General features: G+C 40.2%; 1 protein-coding gene across 1 annotated transcript in view; it reads left to right on the top strand.

Annotated features, from left to right (window-relative positions):
- The first annotated feature begins 1,443 nt into the window (after positions 1-1,443).
- The window catches only part of CDX1 (caudal type homeobox 1), a 41,835-nt gene continuing 27,106 nt past the window's right edge, over positions 1,444-16,172 (top strand). The window contains exon 1 of the mRNA XM_078384058.1: positions 1,444-1,873. Within this exon, the coding sequence (XP_078240184.1) occupies positions 1,444-1,873 (430 nt within the window). The remainder of the gene's footprint in view (positions 1,874-16,172) is intronic.

The following is a 16,172-nucleotide window of genomic DNA, read 5'->3' as shown; positions in this document are numbered from 1 at the left end:
CCTCTCTTATCCTCGCAACAACAGCCCTGTGAGGTAGGCCAGGTTGTGAGTGAGTGAGAGCGAGAGAGCGAGAGAGATGTCCAAGGTAATCCAGTGAATTTCATGGCTTTGTGGGGATCACGATCTGGATCGCCCTTTCTAGCCACTACGTCATACCAGCTGGAGACAACCGCGAAAACAAATGCCAGCCATCTGCAGATCCTCAAGAGGGCTAGAAACCGTTTTCGGGGATCATCGGGACGCTCCACCTATTCTCGTCAGTCCGCTTTACTTGCTCCCTAAACAGCTGCCATTGCCACCCCGAACTTAAATTTGCCCCAGGGCTAGCCAGAACGGATGCCTTCTCTCTTCCCGGTTTCTTGTTGGGTTGCTTTCTCCTGCCTTCTAAAATTGCAATCAAAACACGTCCAGCCACAGGTCACTTCAAAGTGTAGTAAAGCGGTGATTAAGGCTTGCGATTAGCGGCCGTCTTTTTCAAAATATACTTTGGGGTGCTGGAAAGGCCAGTGGAACGAGCAAGAGGTGGTTTACAAGCTGTCTGCTGGCCGCGTTGGACGCTGTCGAGGGCCCATAAAAACTCTCCAGGCTTTTTCCCGGATATATATACAGTATCTATATTTTTAAAGACCGAGCTTCTCGTGGTTTCGGGAGTGGTTTTGTTCAAAGAGGGGAAACTGTACGAAGGGTTATAGATTGTAAGGCAGACAGCTCCCACGTGTTTCCCGGATGATTTGGGTATCAGGAAGAGGGATTTAAAAAGTAGTGATGTTTGCACGCAAAAAAGAGACACGCATCTGGAGAGGTTTTGATACCTGTACAGAGTCGAGGATCCCCATCGAAAGGGCAACGACCAAACGACCCGTCCCACTTTTCAAGCCAATGGTGGTAACTTTGCGGCCAGTGCCTCCAACTGACGGAGGCTAGCAAAGTGCTTCCAGGTTGCCCCTGCTGTGGCTACAGGGTTTGGATACCTGGGCAAGGTCTGGGAAAGCTTCCTGACATTCCCCCCCCCCGCCTCCTTTCTGCCCTCCTTTTCTTTTCTTCCTGGGCCATTTACCTGATGACCCCTTTTGTTCCGAGAAGCCTTTGTCTTCTCTGGGAATTTCTGAGCCTTCCTTACCCCTCTGGAAGGGCCTTTCCTCCACTCCCACCCCCGTCACTTCTACCCAGTGGCTTCCACTTTGATTCTTGCCCTTTGAAATGCAAACCTGCCTTTTAATGCAAATGCACTGCGAGGTTAGCCCAATAAAAAGCCTTTTCCTCAGGGAGGTGCCTTTGCAAAGTGGGGGAAAAACGAGAACGGCCGACCTCAAGACGTCCAGGTGACCAGCTAACCAGGAAGAGGCTGTGACTTGTCAGCGAGAGCAGGCCAGGCCAGGAGCTGCTGCTGCTGCTGCCGCCGCCGCACAGGGCGCATTATGCACGGGCGGCCTCTTGGGGATGATGTATGTGGGCTACCTGTTGGATAAGGACGTCAACATGTACCCCAACCCCGTCAGGCACCCGAGCCTGAACCTCAGCCCCCAGAACTATGTGCCTGTGCCCCCTCAGTACTCGGATTTTGCCAGCTACCACCACCACATGCCAGGGATTAACAGCGATCCTCACCATGGGCAACCCGCCGGCGCCTGGGGCTCTCCCTACACTCCCACCAAAGAGGACTGGCACTCCTTCGGCGCAGGAGCCCCTTCCTCCGTCGCTAACCCAGGGCAGCTAGGATACAGCCCCGCCGATTTCAACCCCATGCCGCCACCAGGCTCCGGACTGCTGCCTCCGCCCATGAGCGCCTCCATGCCCCAGCTCTCCCCAAACGCGCAAAGGCGCACGCCTTACGAGTGGATGAGGCGCAACGTGCCCACCAGCAGCAACAGCGGTAAGGACGCCTCGCCTCGGTGGGTCGGTCGGTCCTCTTTTGCCCCAGAGAGACAAGGGGAGCGCGCCGGGGTTAGGCCACCGAGAGCGGACTCCTTTATATTCCTCTTGGTCTCTCTCCTTCCCTTGTCACTCCTCGGCAGGCCCACTAGCTTCATTGAGCCCAGCGCAGGATTCAGACGGCAACTTTATAAGGTTTACTCTTCATTAGTTTCCGCACGCCACCTTGTAGACACAAGAGTTTGTGGCCAAACGACGTTTTAATAGTGTGAGTACTTGAGAGCAAACCCGGGGTCATTTCGTACACGACAGGCCCGCCAGAGTCGCAAAGTAACTCGCCGAGTGTGTAGAGATGGTCGTGTGTAACATTCGTACATGTCGGTTTTGACGTCCATCAGTTTACGATGGGAGTGGGCTCATAACTCAGATTTAGATGGAATCCTTGCACTCTGAAGGAATCAGGCTTAATCCCTGGCACCTCCTGTTCATGAGAATCTCACCTAGCAGGTAAAGGAAAGGACTCCTGCTTGAAATGGTGCAGAAACGCTCCCCCCTCACAGTAGGCAGCGGTGGCCGGATGGGCAAGTAGACTGGCCCAAGGATAAGGCTGCCAATTGGAACTGACCGCCCCCCACCATAGGGTCCAGCAGTCTCACTTGGCAGAAAGCTGCTTCCCATGGGGACTGGCCACTGCTTCCCCAAGCCTGTGTGAATGGACTGCACATTACACCTGTGAAAAATGTTGACATTGCCCCATTTAAACTGCCTGGAAATATAACTGGATTTGAGCATGGTCACTGCCAGCATTGATAGACTGAAACCAGTTGCCAGAACTCAGTAGGGTGTTAGGCACAGCTAAATTGCCTGTAACTATATTGGCTGGCTCATACAGTGCTTAGCATAATGCTATCAATTTCAGTGCAGAAGGAAGATAATGTCCTTTAGAACTGAAAATAAGATGTGAATGACAATAATATGGAAATAAGATTGGCATGATACTGCTATGTAAAATTAATCACATTTGACTGCATAGATTTGAGATGCTACGTATATTTGGCCAGCTACACTGACAGCAATGACTATTGTTTTTATGTGCTGACACACTGTTTCCACTTCATGATAACCCTATAAATTAATGACCTGCTCAGGTCTTGTAAATTCTAGGTCATGGTTTTATTTATTAAGCCAATCCATCACATGTCCAAACCTCCTCTTTTCCTACTGTCTTCCATTTTCCTAATACAGTATTACTTTCTTTTCTATAATGTTGCCTTTTCTTCTTATAATATGTCTCAAGTTTGACAGCCTAAATTTGGTCACCTTAGCTTCTAGGGAGATGTCAGGCTTTATTTGATATATAACCTACTTTTTTGTCTGTCTGGCAGTCTATATTCACAAGTGATTTCAGCTTTCCAAAAAACTGCTCTTTCTTTAGTCTTTTCCCCCCAGTTCTGTTATCATGGGCAAACACCTCACCCAGATACTGGCACTGAGTCACTCACAAGTTAATTTTTGTCTTGTCTGTTAAAGCTTCAGTAATCACATTTTTCTCAGCTTAGTCTCTGCAGGCAACTATCATTCAGTGACAAAGAAAAGAAAATCAAATCTCACTGATTGTAATGACTTTTGGGATCAATAACAAAATCATGGACTCTTTTTGGGAGCACTGTGCAGAAGCTCCAGTTTTTGAAAGGCTGCTGTCTGTAGCTGACTGAGTGAGTTCGTAGTTCCTGTTCACTTAATGCACAGGAACAACCTTCTCATAACCACTGTATGGATGTCTGTAGGTGGGCAAGGATGGTGTGCTTTTCTCTATCCTTTATTCGTATGTTTGTTGTACACAAACATACACAGTGCGGTTGTGGCGTTGTGTACTAGGCATGCTAATTGTGCTGGACTACCTCTGTGTTGCTTCCCCTCCCTTTTTTCCTTGGAAAAAATAATGCAGACAGTCTTGGATTGTTGTGTATGGTTTTTTTTTTCAATTATGTAAAATACGTAAACAAAGATGGCTCCTTGGGGGAAGTATTCTTGTGTGTTCACTAACCAGGAAACAATTAAGATCTTTTTCTTCTGTTTGTGTCACACTTGTATCGTTTTAAGTATGTAGTTGTTAAGAATATAGTTGTTAAGACCATACATTTGCTTTGGAGTCTAGTTTAAAAGTACAGTTTAATGTATGAAACAGAAAAATCAATTTAGAAAGATGTTTCTGCTGACATAAAGGTTTCTTGCTGTTTTTAACATCATTAAAACATATATTTTGATATCTACTGTATAGATGTGAAGCATTAAAACACATTTTGGGTTCTGTGCATACAATGCACAGAAACTCCAACCCACCCAAAAAGGAGAGAGAGGGAGAGGGAGGGAGATGTGCACACACATATTGTGTGAAAAAGCCATATTCTCAAAGGTATCCCAATCAAATAATGAGGATGGCACAGTTATCACTGACCTATCTATCCATTTTTGCTCTATTACTAAGAATTCAGTGAGGTTTCCATTCTTTTAAACCAAGGTGATCCTCTGAATCTACTATTTTTAAAAATTACGTACACATGATCTAGTAGCTGTTGCCATGAAGCCATTGTGCTCCATTTATAATTATTGTATCTTACTGATTCTGAACTTTTAAAGTCTTTTCAGGTCATTAAAGCAGATTGTTATTGGGAATGGCAAACCAGCACTTTCTAATGAAATTAGGCAGATGGGTAGACTCAGTTGACATTTACTGGTAGTATGTGTGTCAGTAAATGCCAAGTAAAATGTGGAAGCTAAATTAAGCAAGGAGAAAGCTCACTACACTGGCTTCTCTACTGAATAATCATACACCCACAAACATTTCAGTTAATGAAGATGTCACAAATTAGCAAATGAAAAGGGGATGGGTGGAATACAGTGTGAGCATGCATTAAAGTATGGCTTTATTACATTTATATTCTATTTCCCTTCAGGAGAACCCAAGGCAGTAAACACTGGAGCCTAAGGCAACCTGTAGTTTTGTTACTGGGTGGAATCAGTAACCATGCTGCAGCTAGCTATTGCACCATGTGCTTTCAGACCATACCCTTGAGGTCTGTGAACAATCAAACTTTACAAAAGCTGGAGTTTCATTATCACCACCCATCCTATAACACTTTAAGGCGTGGGTGACATATACTTTGAAGTATGTGGTGGGTGTGATATACACTATATGCATTATGTGATAATATTGTATTCAAGGAAATACTGTATGTGAAGAGGGTTTAATATGATTGTATGGAAAATCTGGACATTTTGAAATATGGGTTATACCCGCATGTGAGAGCTCAAATGAAGCCTTTTCTTGTACTTAAATATGCAGAGATAATGGGTGCACATGCAGATGCATGTACAGACATCAGTGCATAGATAGGAATCTGCTTGTAGATCACAATGTTACCAAGATCAGTTAATGCATATTAGTTACTCTCTTATTTATTTATTTATTTGTTTGTTTGTTTAACTTATATTCCGCCCACACTACCCAAAGGTCTCTGGGCAGCTTACATCAATTAAAATACAATTCTTCAGTTATTGTGCTGTACTCACGAGGAATTTTCAATTCATGCTTGTAAGTGGGAATTGTCAAATAGACATTACAGTAGTAATGTAATAATGGAGGAGTAGTTATTCTGCATGGATTAACACCAGAGAATTAGTGGACAACATGGAACAGAGAATGTAAGAAATTGTGTTTTATGCTATCAAGTCAGAACTGACTTGTAGGCACCCCAATAGGCCTTTTAAGGTAAACGAGATATTTGAGGAATAGTTTTACCAGTTCCATTCCCCCAGTGAGCTTCCATGGCCAAGTAGTGGATTCAAACTCTGTTCTCCAGAGTCCTAATACATGCGTTCTATCCACTATGCCACAATGGGAAACCCTATGAGAAATTAGAAAGTATTGTATGATATAGCTCAGCTGTTTATCACTGTAAGATACAAAAACACAGGACTCCTATGGCTACTCTTTCAGATGTCACGTGTATGCCTCAATAAATAGGTTTAACTCAGTCATTCTGAATGGTGGCACTGGCACATTTGAAGGGGGCCACAGAATGGAAACAATTTTTCACACACCCCTTATAAGGTTCCTTATGCGACCTATACAATTCTGATTCAGCCTATATTTCTTTCATACTGTGTTTATAGCTGTGGCAAAAAAAAAAAAGTTGAGAATAGCTGGCTAACAAATTAATTGTGCCAGAAGTTTCACAGGTCACACCCTACCTCACCATTTGTAAATTTAATGTATGTGATGAAGGTTGCAATCTTATACCAAGTTACCTGAGAGTACCACTCATTGGACGGACAGATTTTTTTGACATATATGAAGAAAGTTTCTATCCTCTTATGATCTGACTTCCTATGGGTATTTTTTTTCTGTAGACAGCCTGTGAGTTTAGGTAGAGGGTCACTTTATAGTATGCACATTTGTATGAAGATGTGGAATATTTGACAACTTTTTGATGATATTTGATAAGGAATAGAGATATGGAATGAAGAAACTCCTTCTCCAAATTTGTGATCCATGGCTTTCATTTTGTTCTGCTATAGTAACATTTTTATTTATCTGTGCTCTGTTCATCTCAGAAATTATACATGGAAATGATGATATACAGTGACCCTCTGAATTAATGACCTGCAAAAAACCTTACCATTACTGTCCCTATTCAGATCTGGCAAACTACAGGCTGTGGTTTCTTTTACTGAGTCAATCCACCTCCTATTAGATGTTCCTCTTTTATAGCTGCCTTCAACTACTCCGAGCATTATTGTCTTGTCTCATGATATGTCCAAAGTGTGATAGCCTCAAGCTAGTCACTTTCATTCTTAAAAAGAGAGTTGGTTTAATTTCATGGAGAAACCTGTACTGTATTTGTTTTTCTGGCAATCCACCGCATCTGTTAAACTCTCAACCACCATATTTTAAATTACTGTATTCCCTCACCCCTTTTAACTGTCTTTACTAACCCCTCTTCTTTGGCAGAAGTCTCCATTTTGACTAATGATTGAACCAAGTTATAGAAAACCGTTTTAAAACCATTTCAGCTCCTTTACTTTAAAGCCGTGTAATTCTTCCCTCATTATTTTTATCTTGATATTCAGTGGCAATCCTGCTTTTATATTTTCTTCATGGAAATAAGCCCATCATATTCACAACAGCTCTTCCCTGTTCATGGCTGGGATCAAACTTCCCCAATCCAAGCATCTCCTCACTGGCTGTGGTAAAAAAAATCTCTTAAAATCGATTTTATATTTCAAAAAATATTTTTTAAAAATACCGAAGATGATTTTTTTTTGAGCAAAAGGTATCCTTTTGAGGAGAAAGGCCGGATAAAAATGGTTGGAGAAAAGGTTGGGGTACAAAATGCCAATCAATTCAAAGGTACTTTGTGGAGCGGGGTCGAGATGTGTGCGTTGAAAGGACACATGGCGTAAGGAGACCCAAACGTGCTTGTTTCTCTACTTGGAAGAGTCAAAAGGCGAGTGCCGCGGGCGAACTTTCCCGCCAAGCCAAGTTCTCGTCCCTGCGCCTTGCCTCGCTTCGGGTCCCTCAAACCCGGCTTCTTTTCCTTTGAGCACCGGAGAGCATCTTGGAGCTTCCTGGCGCCGAAGGAACACGTTAGGCTCGTGATGGCGCCGAACTCTTGAACTCTGCGCGGGAAAGGAGCTTCAAGCGGGGTGCTGGTGTGTGTGTGTGTGTGTGTGTGTGGTCGTGGGAGGAAGGTGCAGCCCGGTGGTGGGAAAGTGGAAGTCTCTCCCCAGGGAAACGCAAATGAACATGTGGGGAAAGACCCCGCCGCGCTACCCAGTTCAAAGGCGGCAAGACGGGAGAGCAGGTTAATGAAAGGGGTTGCCATCACTTCCCTGTAGCCAGTGCAAATTTACAAGCGTGCCCCTTTGTCATGCAGACGGGGCAAGGGGGTCCTGCGGGCGGAGCATCCTCATTGTCCTCGGCTTAGGGGATGGGAAAGAGGAACTCCCTTTGAAGTTGTGGCTTCTCCAAACACTTTCCGTTTCCACTGCGTAGTAGAGCGAGTTTGGCCTCACAAACACAGGCCTGGCCTTGCCCCCAGTTGTTTTGGTTTGAAAGCATCGCCAGGCCTTACCCGCCTTCTCTTTCCGCTTTTGGGTTGTCTCTATGCGCCGGTTGGAGCCCGTTAATAAGAGCTAAGGAGAATTTCATATCACCACCCCATTAACTCTTACCAGTGTGCTGGTTAAATGAAGCAAATATTGTTTGCCAGAAAGCAACTTCCGCTGGTAAATGGGTGTTGAAAATCTGTATGTGTGCCTCATAGTTTTCACTGGTTTTGAATTAAACCATCATGATACTCTTGACTGTCTCCCCCATCTCCGCCCAGTCCATTAGTTTCAAAAAGAGCAGTTTTGATATGGACTTAATTTGCTTGTTAAAATAAATCAGTCTTTAAAAAACTCAGCCTCAAGAGGATGGTGCCCTTCAGGTCTTGCTTTGAAAATTCAAAACATTGTTTTTGTCACTGCCTCATTTTCTCAAGCAATTAATGTTTTCACCTATCACAAAATTAGGATGTGAGCTCTCTAGTTAAGTTTGATGTTCAAAGGAGAGAGACAGGGAGCAGAGCCTTGTGATGTGCAGATGATTTTTTTTTTCTACAGTGATCTGAAGCATCAGTACTGTACCACCATTACTTTTTTTTAGCAGACTGATTCACAAACAATACACATAACAATCCTTGTCTTGTTCTCCTCAAGAAAGATATGAACTCCAGCACTGGATTGTCCTAAACCTGCTTCACAGTGCTCTATGCTAATCTAGCAAGTATGCCCACAGCAAAGCAGATATTAAATAATTTGGGAGCTGAGCTGGCTTTTAATATACAGTATATCACAAATTCCAATGTTTGCTTTAGTTGTATAGAGTTTGTGGATGCTGAACCTCTTCTCCACTTTCCCTGGTAGCTTTCAGAACACCTATTTACACAGTAGGTTGGAGTATCCTGAAAATAAAGGGTGCTGTCATGGGGCATCAAAAGGGATTCTAGAAAAATCAACTGAAGGTATCAGCCCACGTGCAGACTTAATATTCTGTTGATATAATGATATAGCAACAGCATAAAGTACAATAGGATATGGAATCATTAGGTAACATATTCAGTGTTTTCACGACATAAGGCCACAAAGCTAGTAAGCCATTTAGAAAATGAAAATTGAGTGAAGTGGATTTTCTGCTAATTTAAAGATTGTTCGTGCTGATTCATTGTAAGACATTTTTTGGACCTTCATCTTTCAGTTTGGCGATTTGTTTACTCCCCTAAGAGTCTGCAGGTAGGATAACATCTAGAGATCAGGTAGTGAAAGAATTAACACTTTGTTATTTACATGGTTAGCTTCTGAACCCTTTTTTTTAAACAAGGATTAAAATCCAGCAATGATATGTTATCACCTTAAATTTATCAAAACTGGAATTAGGCCATAATTAGAGGTTTAAGGGCTGCCGAAAAGAGGTGCTTAATGTGTTGCAGAGGAACAAAGAAAATGAAAACATCATCACCACCTTTTACATGGCACAGTATCATGATAATATGCTTTGTCAAAAGCATTGCTGCTTAAATTGAATGATGATATCATTTGACTGGATGTGAAAAATATGAGCTGTACAGGTTATATCTATTTTATTTTATGTTTTATTTATTTAAAATATTTTTAACCCACATTTCTCCTTAAAAAGGACTCAAGGTGGCTTATAACAATTAAAATACAGTATATAAGTTAGTAACAGTGAGTATACAAATATTAAAAAGGAACAAATGAATACCATACTAATAAACATAAGCAATACCGAAACACATTCAATGCAGTAAGGTACAACAATCCATTTTTTTTTTTTTTTTAAAAACTTATTTGGCAGCTATTCACCCAGGGAAAGCGTGCCTGAAGATACAAATCTTTTTTGCCTACTTGCAGAGACCAAACAAGCTTTTTATTCATCTTATTTTCTGTACAATGTAAAGATATAGTAGTACATGTTTATTTTTCAAATCTGTATTTGAAGACAGGAAGACAGAGGCAAATATTTATGAAAACCAAAGGGTTAAAATTATTTGAAAATCATTATTCTAAAAGCTAATAAATGAATATAAATTTTCTACAAACTTAGTTGTGTTCCTAAAATAGATTTGTGGAAAAAAAGCTTAATTAATAAAATAATGCTTTTATTATTACTGAGCCGTGCTGGGTTGGTGGCAAAATAGCTGATATCATTCTTCAGATAAACTGTTTTAAGAGGCGTATGACATAAGGTGATTTCACAGATCTTTTTCAAAATGTATCTTTAAAATTTCTGAATAGTAAATCATTACTAAAAATATACTTATATGCTTATTAAATACAGTATACTAAAATATTTACTATTAGTCTTTAAGGTTCAATATGAGCCTTCGTTGGTTTTATTGCAACAAGACTACAGACTAACACTGCTGATAATATAATAATTGTTCTCATAATTATGGTCCTTGGAAGATGAAAGCACCGTTAGGAGATTGTTGAAGTACAATCCCTTATATGGGCTTATTTTTTTTAATCTGTAAAATTAAGTTCAGAACCTTGTTCCATTTGTTTTAGAAAGTGCAAGGTATGTTTTTCTCAAGTTAATAAAAAGTAAGCAATGCATAGTTTACAAGGTTTCGAGGAAAATGCCACGGCACCAGGAAATAAAAGGGAATTTATAGTGCTGTATGTTGTAAACCAGCAGCAATGTCGACATTCTGAAGAAATGAAACTTGTTTGAAGATGAAATTATATATTGCAACAAAACCTGAAAATATAAGAAGGAACAAGAAACCCAACAAGAACCTTAATTTAAGATGAAAGTCTGAGTGGGGAGGGGGGAATAATAAGAAAAATGATATTTATTGATTGTATTCCATAGCATAAACTGCATGGGACTGTGATACAAACAACTGAGGAGATGATCTCTAATTATTGAGGAAATTTAAATTGTAAGCTATATAACTGAGCGTTAATCAGAAGTGTATATTACACTTATAATACTTAGAGCTTGGAACAATTACATTTTGCTAATACCACCCATTTTCATTTCATTTTGGTCCGTGCCTGGTAAATCACTCCATTACAAGTTTTTGTGAATGGCAAACATCTAATTACAGGCTGTTATTTCACAGCCATACACTTTGAAAAAGATTTTTAATAAACACAAAGTAATTTGCTCTGGAACAGAGCACAGATAAGAGATAAAATTCTTAAATGAATATAAACCACATAATTAATCATCCTGAAGGGATTAATGATTGATATCTTGCTGCAACTAGAGTAGGAAATTAGCATTTTCTCCACATATATTAATAAGTTAATTGTGCAGGTAATAAACCATAATATCAGAGAGACAGTAAATCAGAAATTTCTGTTTAGTCCTTCTTGAATAAACACTAAAATGAGGGGTGCTGGAAAACAATGTATTGTTATGAGACCTTAACCAGCGAGAAAAGGAGTCCTCTACAAGTTGTTTAGCTTTAATTACACAGGATATCATTATTAAAAACACACAACACCCTGATCTTCTATCTTGATTTAATCCCATTTATTTCAATGGATTTCCTTCTCATCTCCCACAAGTTTGACTTTGTAAATTTAGGTCAATCTGTCACATGTTTAAATATAAGGTTTATGCTTTGTAATTATTTTGGGGTGCACATAGATTTTGGACTACAAGGGGGTCCAGCACTCCTAACCCTAGTGTTGTTGAAAGTAGAAGTGTACTCAGAAGTGATTTACCATTCCCTTCTGAAGGTGCCTGGGATTGTGTAGCTTGCCCAAGGCCTTACAAGTTAACTCTTGTCCTGGGACACACAGTGGAGAATCAAACTCCCAGCCTCCAGCTCCACAGTCAGACCCCTGATTAGCAAGCTGACTAGGTATGGGCTAGATAGAAAAAGTGTCAGGTGGATACACAGTTGATTACAGAATCATACTCAGAGAGTGCTTGGCTATGGCTCCTTCTCTAACTGGGAGAAGGTAACAAGTGGGGCACCTCAACATTCAGCCCTGGTCCTGGTGCTCTTCAGCATTTTTGCTCTCTACCATTCATGCTTGTTGAAAAACAGCTCCAACAATGGCTTTGTGTTTGGGTGAGGCTTGCTTCACTGATGAAAAAAGGTGCCAGCTTCTGGGATTTTCCTTTGTATAGTGTCACTTCATGAATGATAGAGAACATAAGAGGGTATCCCATAGGCCATCTTGACCGTTACCATTGAGATTGTCAACATTCAGGCTACCCTTTGCGATGTAAAGCTTTAAATCCTTTTTCCTACTGGCAACATGAGTATTTTATTTTATTATTGGATTTATATCCCGCCCTTCTAGACAAAAGTCTACTCAGGGTGGCTCACAACATCAAACAAATAAAAACAATTAAAAACTACAATAATAATATGATCAAGATGGGAGAATAAATAACAAAAGCAAGAAAATACAATCAAGAATTGGCGGGAGGGAAGGCCTGCCTAAAGAGCCAAGTTTTTAACTGACTCTTAAAAACACCCAGCGAGGGTGCCAGGCAGATTTCTGGTGGCAAGCTATTCCAAAGTCAAGGGGCTACCCCTGAGAAAGCCCGATTTCTTGTTCTTTCTTTTCGGGCCCCTCTCAGCGTCAGGACCCTCAGCCGTCTTTCCTGGTTCTGGCGAGTGACTCAAGTAGATCTAGGTGGGAGAAGACGTTCTTCCAGGTATCGAGGTCCTAAACCGTTTAGGGCTTTATAAGTCATCATTAACACTTTGAAGTCAATGCGGAAATGAATCTGCAGCCAATGCAAAGCAGCCAGAAAGGGAGAGATGTGCTGGAATTTTCTCGCTCCATTAAGTAATCTGCCTGCTGCATTCACAAACTTGAGGGTTGTGTGTGTGTGTGTGTTTTTAAAGAATTGAATCAAAGTATATATAACTAAAGCAAGATCCTCGCAAGAAAGGAAGGATTGCAATTAAATTGTAACTCCAAGGTGATAAGATGCTACAGATGTCACTGACTTCATGAATAATGCTGGACCCCCAAACATTCCAAGATTGTGTACCTGCTCCTGCATGGAGAAAAGGAGACCGCTCCCCCTTTTTAGATGGTTGCAAGCAAAGTTTGTTAATATACTTCAGAAGTAAATTAAGCCAGTAGAAAACATGTTTTGAAAACTGCAAATAAAAGAAAAAGTTACAACTTGGGGCTAAAGTAAACATGATATAGGAGAGTCATGAATAGAGGGTGGTTAATGATAGGGCTTTGGTGCTGGTGAGAGAAATTAATTTTGTATGTTATTTTAAAAAAGGAGGGGAAAGCAGTGCTGTCCATGATCTGAAATCTTCATCAGGCTGAATATTGCTGAACTGGGGATGGTGTAGGAGAAACATAAATGTTCCAAAAATCATTTCTAGTTGTATGTGCCGGGTTAGTCTGGCTGCACTCAGTTCACAGGTAGCAAAACATAGATTGAAATGTCCCCTCACAATCTAGTTAGACAGAGAGTTGCCAGTCATTCAGTATCTCCACTGCCCTATATCGGAACACTTTTTTTTTTTTTTTGGCTGGGAATAGAGGCATACATAAACATGGCAAGTCCCATATCAGAGAAGTGGGGATTAAATTTAGTCTACAGACTAGGTAAACCAATTAAATTTAACCCATATACTAAATTACCCAATAAATTTAGTCTACACACTTGGTAAGCCAATTAAAACTATGTAGTGGCTGAAGGAAAACGTCCTCACTCTGCAGCCCTATGTGGTCAATGTTAAAAAAGAAGAAAAAGCCATTCAGTCCTTGTACACAATCTGAAGACAATAATTAAATGCAACATGCAAATTTCAAAATGGGGGTGGCAGACAGTTCTGAGGTGGCAGGTTTCAGATTTCACTGCTCTGATATAGTTTAGAATGTAATGTTCCCGTTGTGGAACTTGCTTTAAATAGAGTAGTCTTGCATGTACACATATATATCTGTAATTTTTGAAACTTCTATGTTTCTTCTGCATCATTGCCAACTCCGTAATTCCCAGCCAGATGAAGGCTCCTGCAGAGTTGAAAGCTATTTTTGTCTTTCTGATATTTTTGTCTTTCATCATTATTTTTGAACATACTCTACTGTGCATGAACTCTGAGTTCATAGCAAAACATGTATCCTTGCAAATTTATAGATAGCTGTGTCAGACAAATGCTGTAAAATCATAGAATCACAGAGTTTGAAGAGACCGCGGGGGCTATCAAGTCAAACCCCCTGCCATGCAGAAACTCCTGCAACTCAGTAAGTTGTAAACAAACTTACTGGACAAAAATCTCACTGATCGCAGAGGAATTTCTCAATAGCCACACTTAGAATTGTGTTGTAGAACTAGGAATCACATTCTGCCAATATTTAGGAACAACGACTAACGCCTGTATGAATGATACTTGGTTGTAAGTGTGACATTTATTTATTTGATTTATACTTTTCCCTAGAACTGGGGCTCTTAGCAAGATTCAAAGATTAAAATATTGGGTCCTTTCAGGAGAAAGGTGGGGTATAAACATTTTTAAAAATAAAACAAGGAAAGACAGATTGGAGGAAAAAGATTAAAGCAGGTGCACCTAAAGCAAACAAAGTTGGAGTGCTAAAACACAAAAAACTATTAAATGACTACAACATCAAAACACAATTAAATTAGAAGATTTTTTTTAAAGAAAAGAACAGATCCAGTGCAGTAAACAGCTTGTTCACAACAACCAGTCAGTTGTGAAAGCCTGCTTCAATAAAAAGATACCTGCCTATTGGCGACAGGATGACAGAAAGAGTGTACTTCAACCTGGGAGCAGCTGAATTGTGTCTGTGTTAATATTGCTTGAATATTTTATATTGTTTTATATGTACAACAAAAGAAGAAACAAGACATTTTGGGAGGTTTTAAGAGTATTTCCTTTGTTCCTGTGCAGAAAAGACAAACAAAAATGTGTCTTGCTCTTCTTATTTGGAATTTTCAGATTTCCTTCTGGTTTAGTTTCTCACCACATTTAAAAATATGCCATGAATAATTTACATTTGATCTTTCTTTTGGTAGTTATATGTGGTGTAATTTCTGGCTCAAGTAATTTCTGGTTGAAGCAAATAAAAAAAAAAGTTCCATTATTTTGTTGCCAGGGAAGATTCAAGGTTGACTGCAATCCAATTGTGATGATGATGGGGCAGTTGGATGCTAGTGACGAGTCAGTGTTTTGCTACATGGGAAGAAAAAAAAATATTAGAATGTAAATGAATAATCTCAGATTTTCTTGCTAAATTTCTGTTATGGGCTACTGGGAATTCAGCTACATTCTCATCCAGTAGATGGACATGTTTTAGTTGCAACATACGGCTGTAGAAAGAACTTCAAAATGTTAATGGATTCTTTAACAGGCTGGCTTCTAATCTCTGTATTCTTACATTTTAGTTCTCTGGGGATTTTCCAGCATGATAAACTTTTGGTATTTGTTTTCAGTAAGGAACGCATCATTGTCAAAGTCCTGAACACTGATAGTGTTTCTTCTGTATGCAGAGATACATAGAGAGGCACACTATATGTACACAAAACTATTGCACGTACACACACATCTCTTTGTTAAATTATTAACCACAACATGCTGCTGTCCTCCTAAGAGATTTGGGGAGTTTGGGCCCTCTGTCCAAACTAGAGTGTTTTAAAACAGTCCTTTAAAAATTATATCAGTTGTTCTAAAAGAAAGTAGCCTATTTCTAACTTTAAATAGGTCTCCATATTTACCCTATGATGTTCACCATTCCTGAAATGTACAAAAATTAGAGACTGGAGGACTCCTTTGGTGGAACATGCATCCCCAAAGAGAGAAGGTTGCAAGCTTCATTGCTGTCAGGTGTTTTGTTTTTTCTTTCGGCTTATGAGCAAAATGGTTCTAATTCTCCTTCTTCTCCCTTTTTTCAATACATGCCTGTACATTAATTTCATAACTTGCATCACTGTATCAGCAAACACCAAATTCCTTTTTAGTTTATTTCTTATGGATGGATCTTTGAACCCATATTGTCCTGAGTTCAAAGGGATTCAATCTCAAGTGAGTATACAAAGGGTTTTTGTTTTCTTGCCCTTAACAGTTCATGCTGGCTTCTCTGCCTGTGAAGGTAACATATTTTTTGAGTTTTTGAGGCTTTGTTATAAATATTGTACACTGCATTGTAATATAATAGTCAACTACATCTGTGTATATGTTTCAGGAACTAGTTTCCTTTAGTTTAGATTACAGTTT

This window comes from Pogona vitticeps, chromosome 2, assembly GCF_051106095.1.
Source record: "Pogona vitticeps strain Pit_001003342236 chromosome 2, PviZW2.1, whole genome shotgun sequence".
Taxonomy (NCBI): domain Eukaryota; kingdom Metazoa; phylum Chordata; class Lepidosauria; order Squamata; family Agamidae; genus Pogona; species Pogona vitticeps.
Note: the sequence above shows the minus strand (reverse complement) of the source record. Positions and strands in the feature narration are given on the sequence as shown.